The sequence below is a fragment of the Scyliorhinus torazame genome, chromosome 11 (assembly GCF_047496885.1).
Source record: "Scyliorhinus torazame isolate Kashiwa2021f chromosome 11, sScyTor2.1, whole genome shotgun sequence".
In the NCBI taxonomy this organism is placed as follows: Eukaryota; Metazoa; Chordata; class Chondrichthyes; order Carcharhiniformes; family Scyliorhinidae; genus Scyliorhinus; species Scyliorhinus torazame.
The window spans coordinates 158,928,878-158,949,050 of record NC_092717.1 but is presented as its reverse complement, the minus strand read 5'-3'; the positions used below and the strand labels follow the sequence as shown (position 1 = coordinate 158,949,050).

The window sequence follows — 20,173 nt, the reverse complement described above, 5'->3', positions numbered from 1 at the left end:
CAGCTACTGAGAAGATTATGTGATGGAGGTGCGGGAGTTCTCCCCGGAGTGCGGGCGGAGTCGGAGCACATAAGAGCTGCTCGGGCTTCTGAATAAACTATTGTTTGCCATAAGTCTTAAGTCATCAATCTTTAGAAATCAACACTTCTTCATAAGGGAATTCACTAAAACAACTGTATACCACAAATAATTTATTAAGTGCTTAATTAATTATTGAAGATCTTGGAAAGGATCGGAACTGTGTAACAGTGGATAGGTGGAACAAATGTAATGGCCCATTGCTTGTCTATGGTTGGTATTCTTTATTATTGACCCTGCTGAATTGGTTAGCATTTGCTGTTTGCGTTTTGCAACATCTTCACACTTTATGCCCAAGTGTCTTTCATCTTAACAATGAATAATCTTATTTTCTTGAGCTGCATGAATGTCCAGAATGTATTAATTCTTTCAAATTATGACAGTTTTTTACTCTCAGATTCCAGTTGAAAGATGGCACAACAGTGTGCGGGCTCAGATCCATGGCAAGATTGTCTGGAGGTTGCAGTTGCTGTTGCTCGACAAGCTGGTGCAGTGAGTAAATGATGAAACTGGAATTGTATATATTTCTGTGTTCAGTAGATCTTGCTCACAAATCCTAAACTATGTAGGGAAGTTTGTTTTCTGCTAAAATACTGTTTTTAAATGTTTAGCTGGACAATTTGTGATAAAATCATTTGAACTCAAATTTTTCTTTATTTTATAAGACTAGCTCAGAATGCATTCATAATGCTCATATACCACATCAGAAGTCCAATGTTTTAACTGTTTTAAACTCTGGCAAACCAAAACTTCAATGACTCTCGTTCTGTGAGCACAGCTTTGTGTTCCCAAGCTGTGGTGTTTCTGAAGGAAGATAAAGTGTATTTATTTCCTTCCCATTTTCATTTTGGATTTTTGGTCATACTATGGGTGCTGTTGTCTGCACCTACCCGGCTGCCTCCAGGGTAACCTAGTCCCTTGAGTGGCCAATTAATGGGCCTCCTCCTGCCGTTGCTGAGATTTAACCCACCTGTCCTCCAAGGTGTTCCCAGATCACATCTATCCACTTACCTTGGCAATCGGCCCCTTCAATGATCACCATTGGGGATGGGATGGAATCCCGGCAGTGGCCACTGCTCCTGGTGGTACTGCTGGGACCAGTGAGCTATGAGCATGGAAAGCTGGTCAAGAGGGCTTTCCCCAAGCCTAAAATCCAGCCCATTGTCTCTAAATCCCCTTTTGTAACCTCAATGGGATTGTTCCTTTAGGTATTCCCTTGAGCAAGAATGATTCCTGTGAAGATTCCTTCCTTCCTGAAGCATGACAACCTATTTTTACAAAAGTCAGTGCCGTGAAACATGATTTCTTAATCTCAAAGTTATAAAGTTGTCCTTATCCATGATGCAGCTCACGATCTGATAGTGGAACGCATATGATAGGAATGTTTCCTTATAGCATTGCTAGAAACGTAAGACTGTGACTTTTCCCTATGAGTAAGGACCACTCAAGAATTCACAAATGGTCTAAAAATAGCATGTGAAGTTTACTTCTAGCAAACTACATGGAATACAGAATTTTATATTTCATCTGTGAAAGAGTATGACTTTCATGTGAATCACTGAAAATTTAAAAATTAAATTGGATGTTTGTACTATGAATACATGGCTTTGGTTTGTCTCTTGACATGATCTATGATTAAACATTCTGTGGGATTGATGGTACAAAATATTGTTAATCTGTAAACTTCACTTAAATACATTGGCAAATAAAACCAATAGCTATCATGACTGCAGTTTCGATCAAATATCAAATAACAGTATCACAGCTTTTAAGAGTCAGCCCTACCACTACGATGGGGTGTTAACTGCGCTGCATTGCATAACTAATTCTTTGCATTCTTAGCCAAAAACCACCCTTAGAAATCTAGTCCATATTTGTTCATCATCTAGTTTCCTTTTAACTATGAAACACATGAAATTTAAACACAAAAGCATATTTATATATGTTGCTGCAGATTTTCCACATGGAAGTGAAGGGAGTTGGCATAATTAGTTCAGAACTCTTGAGGGGGGAGCAGCCTCTTTCACTCACTGATTAAACTTCTAAATATTTACATGACTTGATTCATGCATATCCTGGACGTGATTCTCTGACCCTCCGCGCAGATCCCGATTTTGGTGCGGGGGCGGAGAATGGGCGATTCTCTGGCCCCCGGAGAATCGGCGCGAATCGCGTAAGCGCGATGTCGTGGGCCATTGACAGAGGGGGCCCCCTGCGGCGATTCGCCAAGTGTAACCGGCCAAGTTTCCTACTTCGTGGTTCTCTCATGTTCCCACCATGGACTCAGTCCGCGACCGCCCTGGTGGGGGGGGGGGGATCGTTCACCGGGGGGGGGCCTCGCAGACGGCTAGGCTATCGATCGCGGACCATCGATCCGCGGGCGCGCACAGTCTCAGTGGGGGGGTCTATCTTTTTGGTGCCAGTCCATGGTGTGGGTCCGCCATGTCATGCCGTGCAGCCAATGCAGGCTGCCGCCGTGCGCATGCACGGACCCCCGACCAGAAGTGCAGGGCCCCGTATCAACAGCTGGAGTTGCGAGGACTACTCTGGGGCCCTGCTAGCCCCCTCCACGTAGGCGAATCACTCTGGACTTTCTTCAGGATAGTCCAGAGCGATTCGCCTGCATTTTCACGCTGGAGTGGGGACATAGCCCCATTATTGGAGAATCCCACCCCCGCTCTTCTCTTTCAAAATGCATTTTGGAATCTGTCTGCTGTTAATACATAAATTTACAGAAGTACTGTTATTTTTAGCAATAGTAAGAAAGCATCGAAGTATAGTTTCTGATCAGTTGATTATTTGAATTTTGTTTTAAAATCTATTTTTGTCATTTGAACAAGTGTTGGTTCATTGAGAATGATTTTGCTAAATTGCAATATGTTTAGTTTATCTCTTATTTGACTTATCAAAATTGTTAATTTCTCAAACCTTTAATAAATGCAAAGTTGAGGCAAAAATATATATTTTTTTAAATCTACATCCCTTTTACCCTCCAAAAATTCTTTAAAATGCAAGAAATTGACATTTTTATTCTCAATATATTATATCTTGAAAGAGACTCAGAAAGCAAATTCCTGGAGGAAACTACAAGCTTGAATGAATGAAACAGCTTCTGTTAATCTCTCTTTTGTTAAATTACTTATATTTTCTTCATAGGTTATTTGTGATGCTTTGAGAAAAGAACAGACTGTTCAGATTAAAAGTTCCCCTGCAGACCTGGTGACCGAGACTGATCAAAATGTAGAAAAAATGATTATAAGCACCTTAAAGGAAAAATTTCCTTCTCACAGGTAAAGGATTATTGTAATAGTTTGGGCATGTGGTGTAATTCGGAGCTCTACTGCACCATATAAATATACCACTATGCTCAACAGTAAGTTCCAAATTAAATTTAATGTACATATTAGTTTGTGATGAAATGGCAATGTTAATCTATATTTGGAATATTCTCTGTGCCCTGAACAAAACTTGACAGTTGTGCAGACATGGTTCAGATGGCCTTTCTTTGCTGTAATATTTCTATGTGATGAAGGAAGAGAGAGTTTTCTTCCAGAATATTTTTTCCCCGTTGATTCTAATCAGAAAAAGGCAACTGCTGATGTAATTTCACATTCATCAAAGTTTTGTTTTGGTGAAAAACGTTGGTCTTGGTATGGTAATGAAGCAGTGAGTCTTTGAGAATTTGAGCTTGTGGGCCGTAACTTGTGTAATACAGGATTCAGTATGTGGCAGACAGTAGGTGTTAGTGACAGCTGGTGAAATGTGAAAATTCTGTGGCATTCAGGTATACTACACGGCGGTTCAGAACTTCAATGCCCTACTGTAACTTTTATTTATTTCAGTTTTATTGGTGAAGAGTCAGTTGCAGATGGAGCACCGAGTATATTAACGGACAATCCAACGTGGATAATTGATCCCATTGATGGGACCACTAACTTTGTTCACAGGTATGCTATTTGGCTGGGAAAGGCTTCATCTTTATGGAGAAATATGTACTTTATAAGCTGTGTAGATCTGACTAATTGAAGCTGATTTTCTAGTGTATGCATAGGGAGTGTTGTCTGAACATGGCTCTGTATTTCTAAGCATCACAGCAAAGCTTTTAAATATTTTTAAAAAAGATTTCAAGTTGATTGGTGTGAAGTTAATGGAAATGGATATAGTTTGTTCAACTTCGGCAATTTTCTTTCAGGTTTCCCTTTGTCGCGGTTTCGATTGGCTTCACTGTGAATAAACAGGTAATGCACATAACTTTGCTCTGAATATATCTTGCATTAAATCATTTAATGTTGTAAAGCAATTGAGACAATTGTTGATAGTTGTAAACAATGTGCAATAAGCTGGGCAGGAATTGATAAGATTATGGAATTGACATTCAATTTCACATGTTTTAGGATTTATGTGTTGCTTGCCTACATTGGGCTCCCTGTCCCAACAACTCGAATGGAAAATCTCTCCATGGCCTTTCATCATACTCTCGCTAAGCGCTGTGAATCTTTGAATTCTCCTCTCTGACTGAGAGGCTGAGAGTAGACAGAGTTTTGGTGTCTTGGGGAATCAAGGGATATGAAGTGAAGGCTGGGAAGTGGAGTTGAGGCAGAAGAGCTGCTATGGATGATATAGAAGAGCAGAGCAAACCTGAGGCCATATGTTCCAGTATTTTTTGTGTTTTCATTTACCTCTGTAAGCTCCTTCAGTTCTAAAAACCCTCCGGAAACCCTGCATTCCTCCAACTCCAGCCTCTTGTGCACCCCACAACATCCTTTGCCCTGCCGTTGATGGTTATGCCTTCAGCTGTCCAACTCCTATGCTCTCTAATTTTCTCACTAAAATTTACCCTTCTACTTCTCTATCATTTTACATTGCTTAAAACCGACCTCCTTGACCACGCATTTGGTTACTTGCCACCTTCTTTGGCTTGGTGTCAAATTTTGACTGACCACCTCGGTGCTTTTTACTATGTTAAAGCCAGCATATAAATGTAGTTGTTATTGTTGAATTGTGTCTCCATATTTGTTTGTTCAATTCAACACAGCTAGTTGTAACAGATGAAGCTAATGTATTTCATAGTGTACTGAGTGTCTCATTTCTTATATATTGCACGTAGAGTGAAGTTGGGATTGTATATAGCTGTGTGGAGGACAAGATGTACACAGCTCGAAGGGGGCATGGTGCATTTTGCAATGGCAAACAATTGAAAGTATCTGGACAAGAAGGTGAGTTAGTATCTTTCAATTGCTTTTGGTTGTGAGGATGGTAAATTAGCATAGTTTCTTTGGTAAGTATTTATGAAGAGGAAGTTTGAAGCTCCCTTGTCTTTTGAAATGGCAAAAATGAAACTGGGTCACCAGAGATACAAATGGCCATGTGTGATACTGAGTTAAATAGTGGAAAAGCGAGAGTGTGAAGAAGCTAATTTATGATTGGAATTTTAACACTCAAAAATTATACCAATATGACAGTATTTACTATCCAGTCTTCATAAATTTAGTCATGTTACAAATGCAAGTACCTTTATCGATTTGATTTTTAAAAAATGCTTATTGAAATTCGAATTCAGATTTTGAATCAACATCCTAGATTTGTGTTGTTTCAATTGGGTGACATTAACGGGAAAAGATACCGTTTGTAGTCAGATGCATTGTTTCTCCCTTGTGATTGTTAGGGGGATGCAAAAGAATGTTTTCATTTGAAAATCCTCAGTCTGGGAGACAAATGGGAGGTCGAGGACGGTGGATGCCCGAAGGCGGGCCTACGGAAGCCAGGGACGCGAGCTGGAGGCTGGTCTAAGAAGGGTGATGGCTGATCGGCCCGGGGGGGGGAGAAGCCTCCCGACTATGCTGATCACATTGAACGTTAGAGGGCTGAATGGGCTAGTTAAGAGGACTCGTGTGTTCGTGCATTTGAGGGGATTGAAGGCGACGTGGCAATGCTACAGGAGACACACCTGAGGGTAATAGATCAGACCAGATTGAGGAAAGGGTGGGTCGGCCAAGTGTTTCATTTGGGTTGGACTCTAAAACTAGGGGGGTCGCGATCCTGATCAACAAACGTGTGACATTTGAGACAGGTAAAATAGTGGCGGACGTGGGGGGTAGGTGCATCATGGTGAGCGGAAACCTGGAGGGGATGCCGGTGGGGCTTGTGACTATATACGCACCAAACTGGGACGATGTGGAATTTATGAGACAGGTGTTAGGGAGGATCCTGGACCTAGATTCGCATAAGCTGATCATGGCGGGAGGGACTTTAATATGGTCATTGATCTAAGGTTGGACCGGTCGAGATCAAGGACAGGGAGGGTGCCAGCCATGGCAAAGGAACTAAAGGGGTTCATGGAGCAGATGAGGTAGACCCATGGAGGTTCGGACAGCCAAGAGTGAAGGAGTTTTTTTTTCTCCCATGTGCACAAAGTATACTCCCGGATCGATTTTTAAATTTTGACCAGGGCTTTACTGGCGGGAGTGGCTGATACCGAGTATTCGGCGATTGCTGTGTCGGACCATGCCCCACATTGGGTGGATTTACGGGTGAGCAAGGAGGGCAGTCAGCGCACGCAATGGAGATTGGACGTGGGGCTTTTAGCGGACGAACGGGTGTGTGGGTGGCTGAGGGAGTCCATCCAGAATTTTGTGGAAATAAATGACACTGGGAAAGTCTCGGCAGCAACGGTTTGGGAAGCGCTGAAGGCAGTGATTAGGGGGGAAGCTAATCTCGATACGGCTTATAGGGAAAAAGTGGAGCGAGCAGAGATAGATAGGCTGGTTGGGGAAATACTCCAGGTAGACAGGAGATATTCAGAGGCCCAGGAGGCTGGGCTATTGAAGGAGCGCCAGGGGCTACAGATGGAGTTGGTCTGTTATCCACAGGCAAGGCGGTGGAGCAGTTGAGGAAGGCAAGGGGGTGCGATGTACGAGTATGGAGAAAAGGCCAGCAGGATGCTTGCACACCAGCTGAGGAAAAGGGAGGCGGCCAGGGAGATAGGTAGAGTGAAGGACAGAGCTGTGAACACGGTCTTGGACCCAGCAGGGGTGAACGGGGTGTTTAAGGAGTTTTATAGCCGGCTATACGAGTTCGAACCCCCAGCTGAGGTAGACGTGATGAGGCAGTTCCTGGGTGAGTTGAAGCTTCAGAAAGTGGAGGAAGGGTTGGTGGAGGGGTTGGGAGCGCCGATTAGAATTGAAGAAATAGCAGTGGGGCTGGAGGCCATGCAGTCGGGCAAGGCCCCGGGACCGGACGGCTACCCAGTGGAATTCCACAAGACGTTCTCTTGAGATGCTGGGCCCGCTGTTGGTGAGGGCATTTAATGAGGCAAGGGAGTGGAAAGTTCTTCCCCCAACAATGTTGCAGTCCTCCATCTCACTGATCCTGAAGCGGGAGAAGGACCCAGAGTTATGCGGGTCATACAGGCCAATCTCCCTATTGAATGTTGATGCTAAACTGTTGGCTAAAATATTGGCCTCAAGGATAGAAGACTGTGTCCCGGAGGTGAGAGGGGAAGACCAGACGGGGTTTGTCAAAGGCAGGCAGCTAACGGCCAACGTTAGAAGGCTCTTAAATGTTATCATGATGCCCTGAGGGGGAGGGAGATGGAGGTAGTGGTTGCGATGGATGTGGAAAAGGCCTTTGACCGGGTGGAGTGGAATTATTTGTGGGAGGTGTAGGACGGTTTGGGTTTGGGCAGGACTTCATTGATTGGGTTAGGCTGCTGTACCAGGCACCAGTAGCTATTTTAAGCTGTACCGAGGGACAAGGCAAGGGTGTCTCCCCGCTGTTGTTTGCCCTGGCCATAAAGCCACTGGCAATGGCGCTAAGAGCATCTAGGGACTGGAACGGGGTGGTGGGAGATTATGCGGATCTTAGGGGAATTTGGCTGTTTTTTGGGGTATAAGTTGAATATGGAGAAAAGTGAGATGTTCGCGATCCAGACGAGGGGCCAGGAGAGGAGACTGGGAGAGCAAAGTTTAGAGTGTTGGGAGCCTCCGCTATTTGGGAATCCAGGTGGCATGGGAGTGGGAGACATTACATAAGCTAAATCTGACCCGGCTAGTAGAGCAAATGAAGGAGGACTTTAGAAGGTGGGACATGCTCCTGCTGTCACTGGCGGGGAGGGTACAGACCGTGAAAATGACGTTCCTCCCCAGGTTTCTGTTTGTTTTCCAGTGCCTCCTCATCTTCATCCCAAGGGCCTTTTTTAAACAGGTAAACAAGGTGATTTTGGGATTTGTGTGGGCGGGTAAAACCCCGCAAGTGAAGAAAATGTTGCTGGAGCATAGTCGAGGCGAGGGTGGGCTGGCACTGCCGAACTTTGGCAACTATTGCTTGGTGGCAAATATAGCCATGATTAGGAAGTGGATGTTGGGGGGGGGGGTGGGTGGTTGGTGTGGGAGCGAGTGGAGGCAGCATCGTGTACGGACACAAGTCTGGGGGCATTGATAACGGCACCTCTGCCATTCATGCCGGCTTGGTACTCCACAAGCCCAGTGGTAGTGGCGGACCTGAGAGTCTGGGGGCAGTGGGGGAAGCACATGAGAGTGGAGGAAGCATTGGTCTTGGCTCCAGTTTGTAACAATCATGGTTTGTCCGGGAAGGCTGAATGGGGGGTTTCGGAGGTGATAGAGAGCAGGGATTGAGAGAATGGGGGATTTATTCATAGATGGGAGCTTCCCCTGTTTGAAGAATTTAGAGGAGAAATTTGAATTGCCAGCAGGAAACGGATTCGGGTATCTGCAGGCACGCGATTTTTTGCGGAGGCAGGTTTCGACCTTTCCGTTCCTACCGCCGCAGGGGATACAGAATAGTGTCGTTTCTAGAACGGGGGTGAGAGAGGGGAATGTATCGGATATCTACAAAGAACTCATGGAGTCGGAGGTAACTCAGATAGAGGAGCTAAAGGACAAATGGGAAGATGAGCTGGGGGGGGGGGGTGATAGAGGCAGGTCTGTGGGCGGATGCCTTGAGTAGAGTCAATACATCCTCCTCATGTGCCAGGCTCTGCCTGATACAATTTAAGGTAGTTCACCGGGCACACATGACGGTGGCCCGGATAAGCAAGTTCTTTGGGGTAGAGGACAGGTGTGCAGGGGGGGGCCAGCAAATCATGTCAATATGTTTTGGGCATGCCCCAAGCTTAGGGGATTCTGGCAGGGTTTTGCAGATGTCATGTCAACGGCACTAAAAACACGGGTGGTGCCGAGTCCAAAGGTGACGATTTTTGGAGTGTTGGATGATCCGGGAGTCCAGGGGGTTAGAGAGGCTGACGTCTTGGCCTTTGCCCCCCTGGTAGCCCGGAGACGGATATTGCTAGTATGGATGGACTCGAAGCCCCTGAAATCGGAGACCTGGGTTAGCGACATGGCTGGGTTTCTCAGTCTTCGAGAAATTGAAGTTCGCCCTGAGAGGGTCAATGTTAGGGTTCGTCTGGAGGTGGCAGCCGTTTGTTGACTTCTTTGGGGAAAATTAACTGTCAGCAGAGGCAGAAAAATTAAAGGGGGGCGGTGGAAGTTAGGCTATTTTCTATTTAGGATAGGAGGGACTTGTTAGGGATGGAAATGATTTATGCAATATGTTTATACTTGGATTTGCATTGTTTACTGTTGTTGTTACTGTTATTATAAAATTACAAATACCTTAATAAAACGTTTTTTTTTTTTAAAAAGAAAATCCTCAGTCTCCAAATATACAGTCCAACCAACTTGGATAATTTCAGGAATTTATCGGGGTGAAATTGGAGAAAAATCAAAACTAAATATCGTTATGAATTTTCTTTTTTAAAAAAGGGCACAACCATGTCATTGCACTACTGGATCAGAGCTACATTGTTGGAAGTGTGATCATTCAAAGGAGGGTTTTCGGGTTTTTAAAAAGGTGCAGAGATTTATCAGAATGGTTCATTCCAAACCAAGACCAATACCATCTAGGACAGTGTTCTTCAAACTTTCTTTCCGGGGACCCATTTTTTACCAACCTGCCAACCTTTGGGACCCAACCCCGCCGACCTTCGCGACCCACGCCGGCCGACCTTCTCGGCCCACACCAGCCAACCTGCGCTACCCACCATTTTCTCTTAGCTTGTTTGCTGCTGACAAAAATGGAGGAAATGGTTTTGGGTCCCTTTGGCCCTCGTACACGCTCCTCCAATGGAACCTTCTGGTGTCGGAAAGTATGGAGTCTCCATCTGTCCAAAGTTCTGAATTTTTTTCCTGTAAAATGTTATGAAATAACCCCCCCTAAAACTTGTAAAAGAAATAAATAAAATGAGTAAAATAAATGAATAAAATCCCCCCGAACTTGTAAAAAAAAAAGAATAAAATAAATTTTAAAAATGAATAAACCCCCCCCCGAACTTGTAAAAAAAGTGAATAAAATAAATGAAAAAAATAAAAATTAAATTAATAAAATAAATGAATGAAAACCACTACAGAACTTGTAAAACAAAAAGCTACAAACGTTTAAAAAGAACAGCAGTACTGCGCATGCATGCCCGATCATCGCGCGCTCATGCGCAATGATGCCAAATTTTTTTTTTTAACATGTTCAGGGCTGCTTGCAGCCGGCGGTATGAAAAGCCGGCTACTGCGCGGGGATTTGCGCGATCGAGAGCGCCGCAGACGGCGGCTCCGCGACCCTCCCGACACCCGCCCGCGGGTCGCGCCCCCGACTTTGAAGAACACTGATCTAGGAGGACAAGGGCAGCAGACACATGGGAACATCAATACCTGGAATTCCTTCACTCACAGCACTGTGGGTATGGCTCACCACTACCTTCTCAAGGCAATAACCAGCGATGCTCACATCCCATAATTGAATTTTAAAAAATCTAAAACTTTCTCTTCACCCTTTACCGATCTTCATCCGAAAATTGACAAACTTGTCAACCCATGATTTTTGAGTGCTGGTTGTTTTGGTTGCTTATGGAAGTAAGCTTCCAAGATGGGAAAATCTCGAACGGGAACAATCCAATAATTCCTCAAGAGAATTAAGGAGCGTTAAGTGTTTTACTCTTCTCATTAGTCAATTTTCTAATACTGACACATGCTTTGCAAGTTACTCGAGAGCTGTCTGTATCTAAGCCATTATGACCGAGCAAAAGATTTGCAGCCAGATGATATTCATCATGCCATTGTTTAAGTTGAGTAATTGTTTGCCTTTAACGTTTTGTAGACATAAGCAAAGCACTTATTGTAACTGAGCTTGGGTCCAATCGCACTCCAGAAATCATGAAGACGGTTCTTTCAAACATGGAAAAACTCATTTCTATTCCGAGCCATGGGTATGTATCTTAACTTTCTCATATGGCATAAGAAATTAACTTGTGTTTGTGGGCTGTTCTTCATTCAGGTAATGCTTCAGCTGTGATAAAGTGTTGACAATTCCTTTGCTAGGAACTCTCGGGATAAACTGAGGTTTCACTTCTGGCACCAGAGTTCGAGTCTAGTCCAGACTCGTGTGGTGAAAGTCTTCTGCTGTCTAGGGACAGTAACGGTCCGATTTGAAATGTACTTTAGTAGACTTCCACCCTATAATTTGTGTGCGCATTTAAAAATAAGAGGGTAGAGAGCATCTGGAAAAATTGAATAAGTGACTTCAAACTTGGATTTAAAAAACTTTCAGTCTGTAAGTTAGAATGTCTATCGTTTTGACTTTGGGAAAAGGTGAGGTGGAGCAGGGGACAAAGTCATTGTTATGATCCGAGTGAGAGAGAGAGAGTGGAGTCCATCACTCGATTTCCACCTTTGCTCTTTTATTACTTTTCTCTTTTCTCCTCCAAGACCTCTGTCTTATTGTTATACTTCCTTTCACTTCTCCACTCTCAATTGTTCTTTTTTAATAGCTTATTGTCACAAGTAGGCTTCAATGAAGTTACTGTGAAAAGCCCCTAGTCGCCACACTCCGGTGCCTGTTCCGGAAGGCCGGTACGGGAATTGAACCTGTGCTGCTGGCTTTGTTCTGCGTTACAAGCCAGCTGTTTTGCCCAGTCTGCTAAACCAGCCCCTAACATCCCGATTCCCTATTCCAGCCCTTCAGTACTCCTCAACCTCCCTGCTCTCTTATCAGCATCCCTGGCTTGACTCCCTCTTAGATAAGCCTACAATTTCCCCTGTCACCTGGCATCCTCTGAAGGGCAGTTGACACTGACGCATTACAAACAGTGAACCCAATTTCCCCATTCCAGTCTTTCATCGGAATCCCTGCCCACGGCGCTCACTTGGGAGCTAATCTTGCAAGCCTCTTTCCTACCCCACCCACTGCTGACCCTGTGGACTCAGTTCTCACCACCTCTCTATGCATCCCATTCCAGAATGCCTGTTCACTCGTCTGTGAACCTATTGTGGATGGTTGCATCATTCCCTTAATGGTAATCTGGTTAAGAAATGATGACACCACTATCCCTAGCTTGACCTTCCACCCACTCCTGTAAAGAAAGTCATGGTGCTATGTATCATCAAATTTCACCTTTGCCTGATTCCCTTCTCTGGCAGTTTCTCCTCCTTTCATCTTCTCACCTTGTTCCACCCTTTTCACCTCATTCAAATTAATCATTCTCCACCACCCTACCAAATCAGCTTCACTGATATCTTTTCTCACTCTCTTCACCAAACATCTTCTCGTCCTCAGTGATTTTAATCTCCATCTCAATTCATTATGCTCTCTCTCTCTCCTCTGGAGCTCATTGCCCTCTGATTCTCCCTATCACTCCATCCATATAAACTTCCCAAACCATATTCACGGCCACCCCCTTGGCCTTGCCATTCCATGTTATCTTGCTAGCCCCATTGTATCAAAGATAAGGGCATCTCAGGTAATTTCCTTGTGTCACTCACTACTCACTTCCATGTCCCCAACCCAAATCCTTCTTTATCTGACCCGAAACAAAATTATCCCCCCCTCAACTTATTTCCAACTGCGTTTTCAAAATCCCAACCATCCAGTCTTTGAGCCCCCCCCCCCACTGTTCACCACAATGTTTCTGTAGTCAATTATTTGCTCAATCACTTCCTCCTCTCCTTTTAATATCCTAGTCCCAAATGAAATCATTACCCTGCCTCGGTCTGGCTAGTACAGTCCTCATTTCCTCTCCCTTAGTCCAAGGGACATAGAATTGAAGGGAAATGGTGGACAACTGGTTTTGCCACCTGCCGTCACATCAAGCTAGAGTACATAAAGCACTATTGGGTTCTATGTTTGTCTGCTAAAACTGCTCCCCATTCCTGATCTTCCTGGATTGCAAATACAAACTTGGCTTCTTTGCTCTATTGCAATCTTGGTCATTTTTAAATTTCCCCATCCTGTCTCCTACACCCTCAACCCAAAACAATATGTTTGCGAAGCTACGGACCTTTTCGTCATTAAGATCGAGAACATCCAATCATTTTCCTCTGCCATGTCCCTCCCTTCTTAAAGCCCATCATTCTAGCCCTGATCTTGATCTCTCTTAACCCAAATTCATCTTGTCCATGAGACTCCTGCTCTCACTAAGTTGCTGACCCTCCTGATCCCCATGTTAGTTGATATTGTTTACCAATCTCTCTCCTTGGGTAGTGAACTTCTCTCCTTTTAATCCATCGGTATCAGCCCTCTCAAAAAACCAACACTTGACCCCCAGCATTCTTGCAAATTACTGCTCATCTCCAACCTCTCTTTCCCTTCCAAATTCTTTGAAATTGTTATCTCCCAAAACTCTGTTCGTCTTCCCCAGAACTTTAAAGTGTTTAATGTCGTCTTCCCCAGAACTCCATGGGCGCAATTCTCCCATCGGGAGTCTAAGTGCCGACGCCGGAGTGAAAACCGGAGTGTGTCACTGCAGCGTCGGAGCACGCTCCTAGCCCCCTATTCTCCCGCCCCCGGGGGGCTAGGAGCGGCGTCACGTCATTTACGTGCGCCGGACATTGGCGCCTCGTAAAAGCGGCGACGCGTAAATGACGGGCCAGCGCCGCGTAGCTGGTGTCACCGGCGCCACGTAACTGGCGTCACCCGCCCATGCGCGAGTTGGCCGGCGTCAACCCGCGCATGCGTGGTGTGCCGTCCTCCCCGAGGCCGCCCCACAAGAAGATATCGGATGGATCTTGCGGAGCGGCGGAACAAAGGAGGTCCTGCTTCAGAAAGGCCAATCGGTGGGCACTGATCGCAGGCCAGACCCCATTTGAGGCCCCCCCCCTCCCAGTGCAGGAACCCCACCCCCCCCCCCCCAGCATTCCCGCGCTGTTCCCGCCAGCAGCGACCAGGTGTGGACAGCGCCGGTGGGAACCCGTCGTATTGGGCAGGCCGCTCGGCCCATCCAGGCCGGAGAATCGCCACTTGTCCGTTACAATCGGCGATTCTCCCAGCGGCCAGCCGTGATTCTCGCCGTGCCGGTTTGGGGGGGGGGTGGGAGAATTGCGTGCGGGCGTCGGGGCGGGACACGCGCGGCGCCCCGGCGATTCTCCCACCCGGCGTAGGGGGAGAGAATTCCGCCCCATGTGTTTAATGTCGTCTTCCCCAGAACTCCATGTGTTTAATGCCTCAATCTGTTTTTTTGCCCCAGCTACAGTACTAAAAGAGCTCTTGCCAAAGTCACAAATAACAACCTGTGTCGGTGACAAAGGATTTGTGACAAAATAAACTCTCTCCTTGTCCTCTTTTACCTTTTCTGCAGCCTTCAACACAGTTGACCGCGCTATCCTCTACCTCACTTCTCCAGCCTCATCTTGCTGTTGTCTGATTCCATTCTTATCTAATCATAGCGAAGGTATCCTTTGCGATTGCTTCTCTTCCTGCTCCTGAAAGATTACTGCTGGTGTCTCCTGATGATCTATCGTTGGCTCCTTCCACCCTCTCTGTACACTGCCTGTACATTATCTGAAGGCACATGTAGACTACCGACACTGAGCTCTACCTCACCATTACCACTCTTGACTCCTCAACTATTGCTAAATTCTCAGACTGCTTATCTGGGGCGAAATGCTCTGGTATCGGCGTGATGTCCGCCGACCGGCGCCAAAAACGGCGCAAATCAGTCGGGCATCGCGCCGCCCCAAAGGTGCGGAATCCTCCTCATCTTGGGGGCCGAGCCCTAACCTTGAGGGGCTAGGCCCGTGCCGGACTGATTTCCGCCCCGCCAGCTGGCGGAAAAGGCCTTTGGTGCCCCACCAGCTGGCGCGGAAATTACATTGCCGGGCGGCGCATGCGCGGGAACGTTAGCGGCCGCTCACGGCATCCCCTTGCATGCGCTGTGGAGGGAGTCTCTTCCGCCTCCGCCATGGTGGAGACCGTGGCGAAGGCAGAAGGAAAAGAGTGCCCCCACGGCACAGGCCCGCCCGCGGATCGGTGAGCCCCGATCCCGGGCCAGGCCACCGTGGGGGCACCCCCCGGGGCCAGATCGCCCCGCGCCCCCCCCAGGACCGCCTTGTCCCGCCGGTAAGAGAGGTGGTTTAATCCACGCCGGCGGGACAGGCATTCTAGCAGCGGGACTTCAGCCCATCCGGGCCGGAGAATTGTGGGGGTGGCCCGCCAACCGGCACGGCGCGATTCCCGCCCCCGCCGAATCTCCGGTGCCGGAGAATTCGGCAACCGGCGGGGACGGGATTCACGCAAGCCCCCGGCGAATCTCGCCCGATATTTAATACTACATGAACAGAAACTTCCTTCAATTAAATATCAACCAATTTTTTTCAATTCTCACTCAAACCTCTGTTCCCAGGCTACCATTTGTTTTGCTGACAAAAGTCTGAGATTAAAACAATTTTCACAATCTTTGTTGTATATGATCCTGAGAAGGGCATCTGACCACCTATTCACGTTGTTTCTATGGCCTCCTATTTTCACTTCTGTAACATCTTCTGAATTTGCCCTGTATCAACTCAACTGCTGTTGAAATCCTCATTCTTGCCTTCATTACTTGGTTATTCTAAAGCACTCCTGGTTGATCTCACAATCTATCCTGCAATAAACTTGTGTTTGGAGTAATATATTTAGCATGGCTTCAGACAGGAAGCAGTGAGTAGGGATAAGTGGGGCATTTTCAAGTTGGCAGGCTGTGACAGTGCTGTAAGGATTAGTGCTGGGCCCTCAGCTATTTACAGTCTTCATGAATGACTTGGGAGGAAGAGACCAAGAATAATGCATCTAGGTTTTGTGATGATGCAAAGTTAGTTGGAAATGCAAGCTGTGGGGAAGATACCAAGAGGCAGCAAATAGATGGAGTCAGGTTAAATGAATGGGCAATAAGACAATAGATGGAGTATAAGGTGGAGAAGTGCGAAGTTATTCATTTTGGTTTTTAAGAATTTTTAAAAAAAAATAGTTGGTGGGACTCGTAAATGTGCTTCGAGGACTTGGCTACATTGTAGAAGGAACAAAAATTAGCATTCAGGTACAATACAGCAAGTAGCGAAAAAGACAGGGCAGCATGGTGGTGCAGTGGTAGCACTGCAGTCTCACAGCGCCGAGGTCCCAGGTTCGATCCCAGCTCTGGGTCACTGTCCGTGTGGAGTTTACACATTCTCCCCGTGTTTGCTTGGGTTTTGCCCCCACAACCCAAAGATGTGCAAGGTAGGTGGATTGAACACGCTAAATTGCCCCTTGATTGGAAAAAATGAATTGGGTACTCTAAATTTAAAATAAATAAATAAGTAACAAAAAAGACAGACCACTTATCGGCTTTTATTGCAAGGTGATTGGAGTACAAGAACAAGGTCATCTTGCTCCATCATACAGAGCTTTGGTGAGACCAAAGGTAGAGCACAATTTGCAGTTCTGTCCTCTAGATTTAAGGAGGGGTAAACTGAGAATCATAGAATTCCTACAGTGCAGAAAGAGGCCATTTAGCCCATCAGGTCTGCATTGACCCTCTGCAAGAGGGCCCTACCTAGGCCCACTCCCCCCACCCTATCCCCGTAACTCCACCCAACCGGCATATCTTTGGACACTAAGGGGCAATTTATCATGGCCAATCCACCTAACCTGCACATCTTTGGACTGTGTGAGGAAACCAGAGTATCCGGAGGAAACCCATATAGACACGAGGAGAAAGTGCAAACTCCATACAGTCATCCAAGGTCGGAATTGAACCCGGGTCCCTGGCACTGTGAGGCAGCAGTGCTAACCACTGTGCCACCATGCCGCTGCATTGGAGCAGTACAGCAAAGGTTCACTAGATTTGTGTCTGGGATAAGAAGCTGAGCAAACTAGGTTTATACTCTGGAGTTCAGAAAAACAAGGGCTGATCTCATTGAAATATTACGGGCACGATTTAGTGGCCTCATTGTACTCGACTTGGTGCCTGGATGAGACCATTGAATTTTGCGAGAGGCCTCTTGTGAGATTTGTGATGCTTGAAACGCCTCACAAGATTTAACGAAATCTCGCGAGACATTATGATCTTTCTCGGCACTGGGCGTAATCCAGATCTGCATATTTAACGAGCCACGGGACCTAGCCAGGGTGCCATTTAGTACTGGTTTCCACAAATGTGGACCGTAAATGTGGACCAATTGTAATGGCACCTGGGGTTGTCTCTCAGGCCATTAGAGACCCCTGGGTGGTCGGGGACAGGGCAGGGTGCCACCCTGTCACTGTCTCTGGCACCTGGGCACCTTGGTACTACCAGATTGGCACTCTGGCAGTGCCATATGGGCACCCTGAAAGTCTCCGAGGAAAAATAAAACTGCAAAATGCTGTTGAATAGCGTGGTGTTTCTCGGCAGCTAAATGCGCCAAAACCAAACATAGATTTTTTTCCGTTGAATAGTGCCCAAAATTTCTAAAGAGGTTTGATAGAGTAGACACTGGGAAGTGGATTGCCCTGGCTGGGGAATGTTGGAAATGCAGGCACAGTCTCAGGAAAAGTGGCTAATCATTCAGGGATAAGGTAAATCTGTTCACTCAGAGGTGTGGCTCTCCACCCTAGAGTGAACAGAAATTTCCTTTGATTTTTGAATATACTTAAGGCCGAGATAGATGCTTTTGTGGGTCTAGAGAAATAAGGGGTATGGGGAGCATGCAGCAAGGTAGAGTTGCGGTCGAATATTGGCCATGATTGTACTGAATGGTGAAGCAAGCCCAAGAGGCTGTACTGTCTATCTGACTCCTATTTCTTATGTTCCGTGCTTGCTGTCATGCATGCATTGGCTACCAGTCTAACAACGTCTTGATTTTTAAAATTCTCATCCTTACTTTCAAATCCCTTCATGGCTTTGCCCATCTGTATTTGTGTAATCTCTTCCAACTCCACAACCTTCCCAAGATGTTTGCGTTAATCTAACTCTGCCCTCCTACTTCTCCCTGATTTTTAATCACTGCACCATTGGTGGCCATACTTGCAGCTGCCTAGGTTCTAAGCTTTGGAATTCGGGACCTCTTCATCTCTCTTTCCTCTTTGAAGATACTCCTTAAAACCTGCTTCTTTGACCTGGTTTTTGATCATCTGACCGAATATCTCAATGTGGTTTGTGTCATAACGCTCCTCTGAAGCACCGTGGGATGTATTATTGCATCAAAGGCACTGTATAAATGTAAGTTGTTGAAATTGTAAACCTTCCTGTTGTAGTGTTGAATACCAGTTGATCTGGACAACTTTCATGTGTTAGTACATGTAAGATTTACTTTGACTTCAGCCTTTTTGTAAATTCTTTGACGGTATGTGCGCCTCGCTGCTAGGGCAGCACTTGTTGCCCATCTCCAATGGCCCTCGAGAAAGTGGAGATGAGCCACCTTCTTGAACTGCTACAGTCCATGTGGTTTAGGCGCACCTATGATGCTGTGAGGGAAAGAGTTCCAGGATTTTGACCTAGCGACAGTGAAGGAACAACAATAGAGTTCCAAAACAGGCTGGTGCATGGCTCGTAGGGAACTTGAAGGTGGTGGCGTCCCTATTTGTCTGCTGCCCTTGTCCTTCTCGATGGGAGAGGTCACAGCCTTGGTGAGTTGCTGCAGTGCACCTTGTACATTGGTACATTCTGCTGCTACTGTGCTTTGGTGGTGGGTGGGATGCCGGTTAAGCGGACTGCTTTTTCCTGGATGTTGTCGAGTGGCACAGTGGTTAGCACTGCTGCCTCACAGTGCCAGGGACCAGGGTTCGATTCCAACCTAGAGTTCTCCCTGTGTCTGCGTGGTTTCTTCCCGCAGTCCAAAAATGTGTAGGTTAGGTGGATTGGCTGTGCTAAAAAATTGACATTTGGTACCAAAGATGTGAAGGTTAGGTGGGATTACAAGAATAGGGTGGCGGGGTGGGCCTAGCTGGGGTGCACTTTTGGAGGGTCAGTGCAGATTCGATGGGTCAAATGGCCTCCTGAAATGTAAGGATTCGATGCTCTTGAGTGTTGTTGGAGCTACAAATCATCCAGGAAAGTGGAGAGTATTCCATTGCATCCCTCATTTGTGCTGCAAATGGTGAAGTGAGCAATGAGGGGGGGGTTCTGGTAATCCAGCTTTTTTGCCCATGATTGACCTAATGCCATGAGATTTCATGGGGCCCCCGAGTCAGTGTTGAGGACACTCAGGCAGCACACTCCCACACTGTATCATTGCTGGGGCAGGAGATACCCAGGTATGGTGATGATGTCTGAAACATCTGTAAGGTATGATTCAGTGAGTATGACTATGTGTGAAACAGCCCTCCCAATTTTGCCACAAGTCCCCAGATGTCAGGGTCAACAGGGCTGGGTAAGCCATTCACATTTCTGGTGCCTAGGTTGATGCCAGGTGGTCTGTCTGGTTTCTTTCCATTCATTCATTGAAATACTTTCTGAATGTGTTTCAGAATTCGAGCTCTGGGAACTGCAGCGGTAAACATGTGCACAGTGGCAACTGGTGGTGCAGACGCTTACTATGAAATGGGTATCCACTGCTGGGATATGGCAGCAGCCACACTCATTGTTACTGAGGCTGGCGGTGTTGTGCTGGATATATCAGGTAGTTTTGAGTCATGGATCCGCTTTTTTACAAATAAAATGAATTTTCTAGCATATTTTCAGCACGTGGATTTTCTGGTAAAACAAACTCATATGAATGGATTCAAACATTTAAAACATTACTTTCAGATTTAACACAATTGTCGACCAAATTAAAGGAGCAATGCACACATTTTTAGAATTGAGATAATATATGCTTTGCGCATC

At 46.1% G+C, this 20,173-nt stretch overlaps 1 protein-coding gene across 4 annotated transcripts in view; it reads left to right on the top strand.

Moving 5' to 3' along the window:
* LOC140385605 (inositol monophosphatase 1-like) overlaps positions 1 to 20,173 on the top strand; it is a 42,000-nt gene that overhangs the window by 15,515 nt on the left and 6,312 nt on the right. For 2 of the 4 annotated variants that reach the window (XM_072467924.1, XM_072467922.1), the window contains exons 2-8: positions 462 to 570; positions 3,235 to 3,368; positions 3,921 to 4,025; positions 4,271 to 4,316; positions 5,186 to 5,294; positions 11,242 to 11,350; positions 19,816 to 19,967. In XM_072467924.1, coding sequence (XP_072324025.1) covers positions 490 to 570; positions 3,235 to 3,368; positions 3,921 to 4,025; positions 4,271 to 4,316; positions 5,186 to 5,294; positions 11,242 to 11,350; positions 19,816 to 19,967 — 736 coding nt within the window. In that variant the 5' untranslated portion in view covers positions 462 to 489. The remainder of the gene's footprint in view (positions 1 to 461; positions 571 to 3,234; positions 3,369 to 3,920; positions 4,026 to 4,270; positions 4,317 to 5,185; positions 5,295 to 11,241; positions 11,351 to 19,815; positions 19,968 to 20,173) is intronic. The other 2 variants (XM_072467925.1, XM_072467923.1) reach the window with 1 other exon arrangement.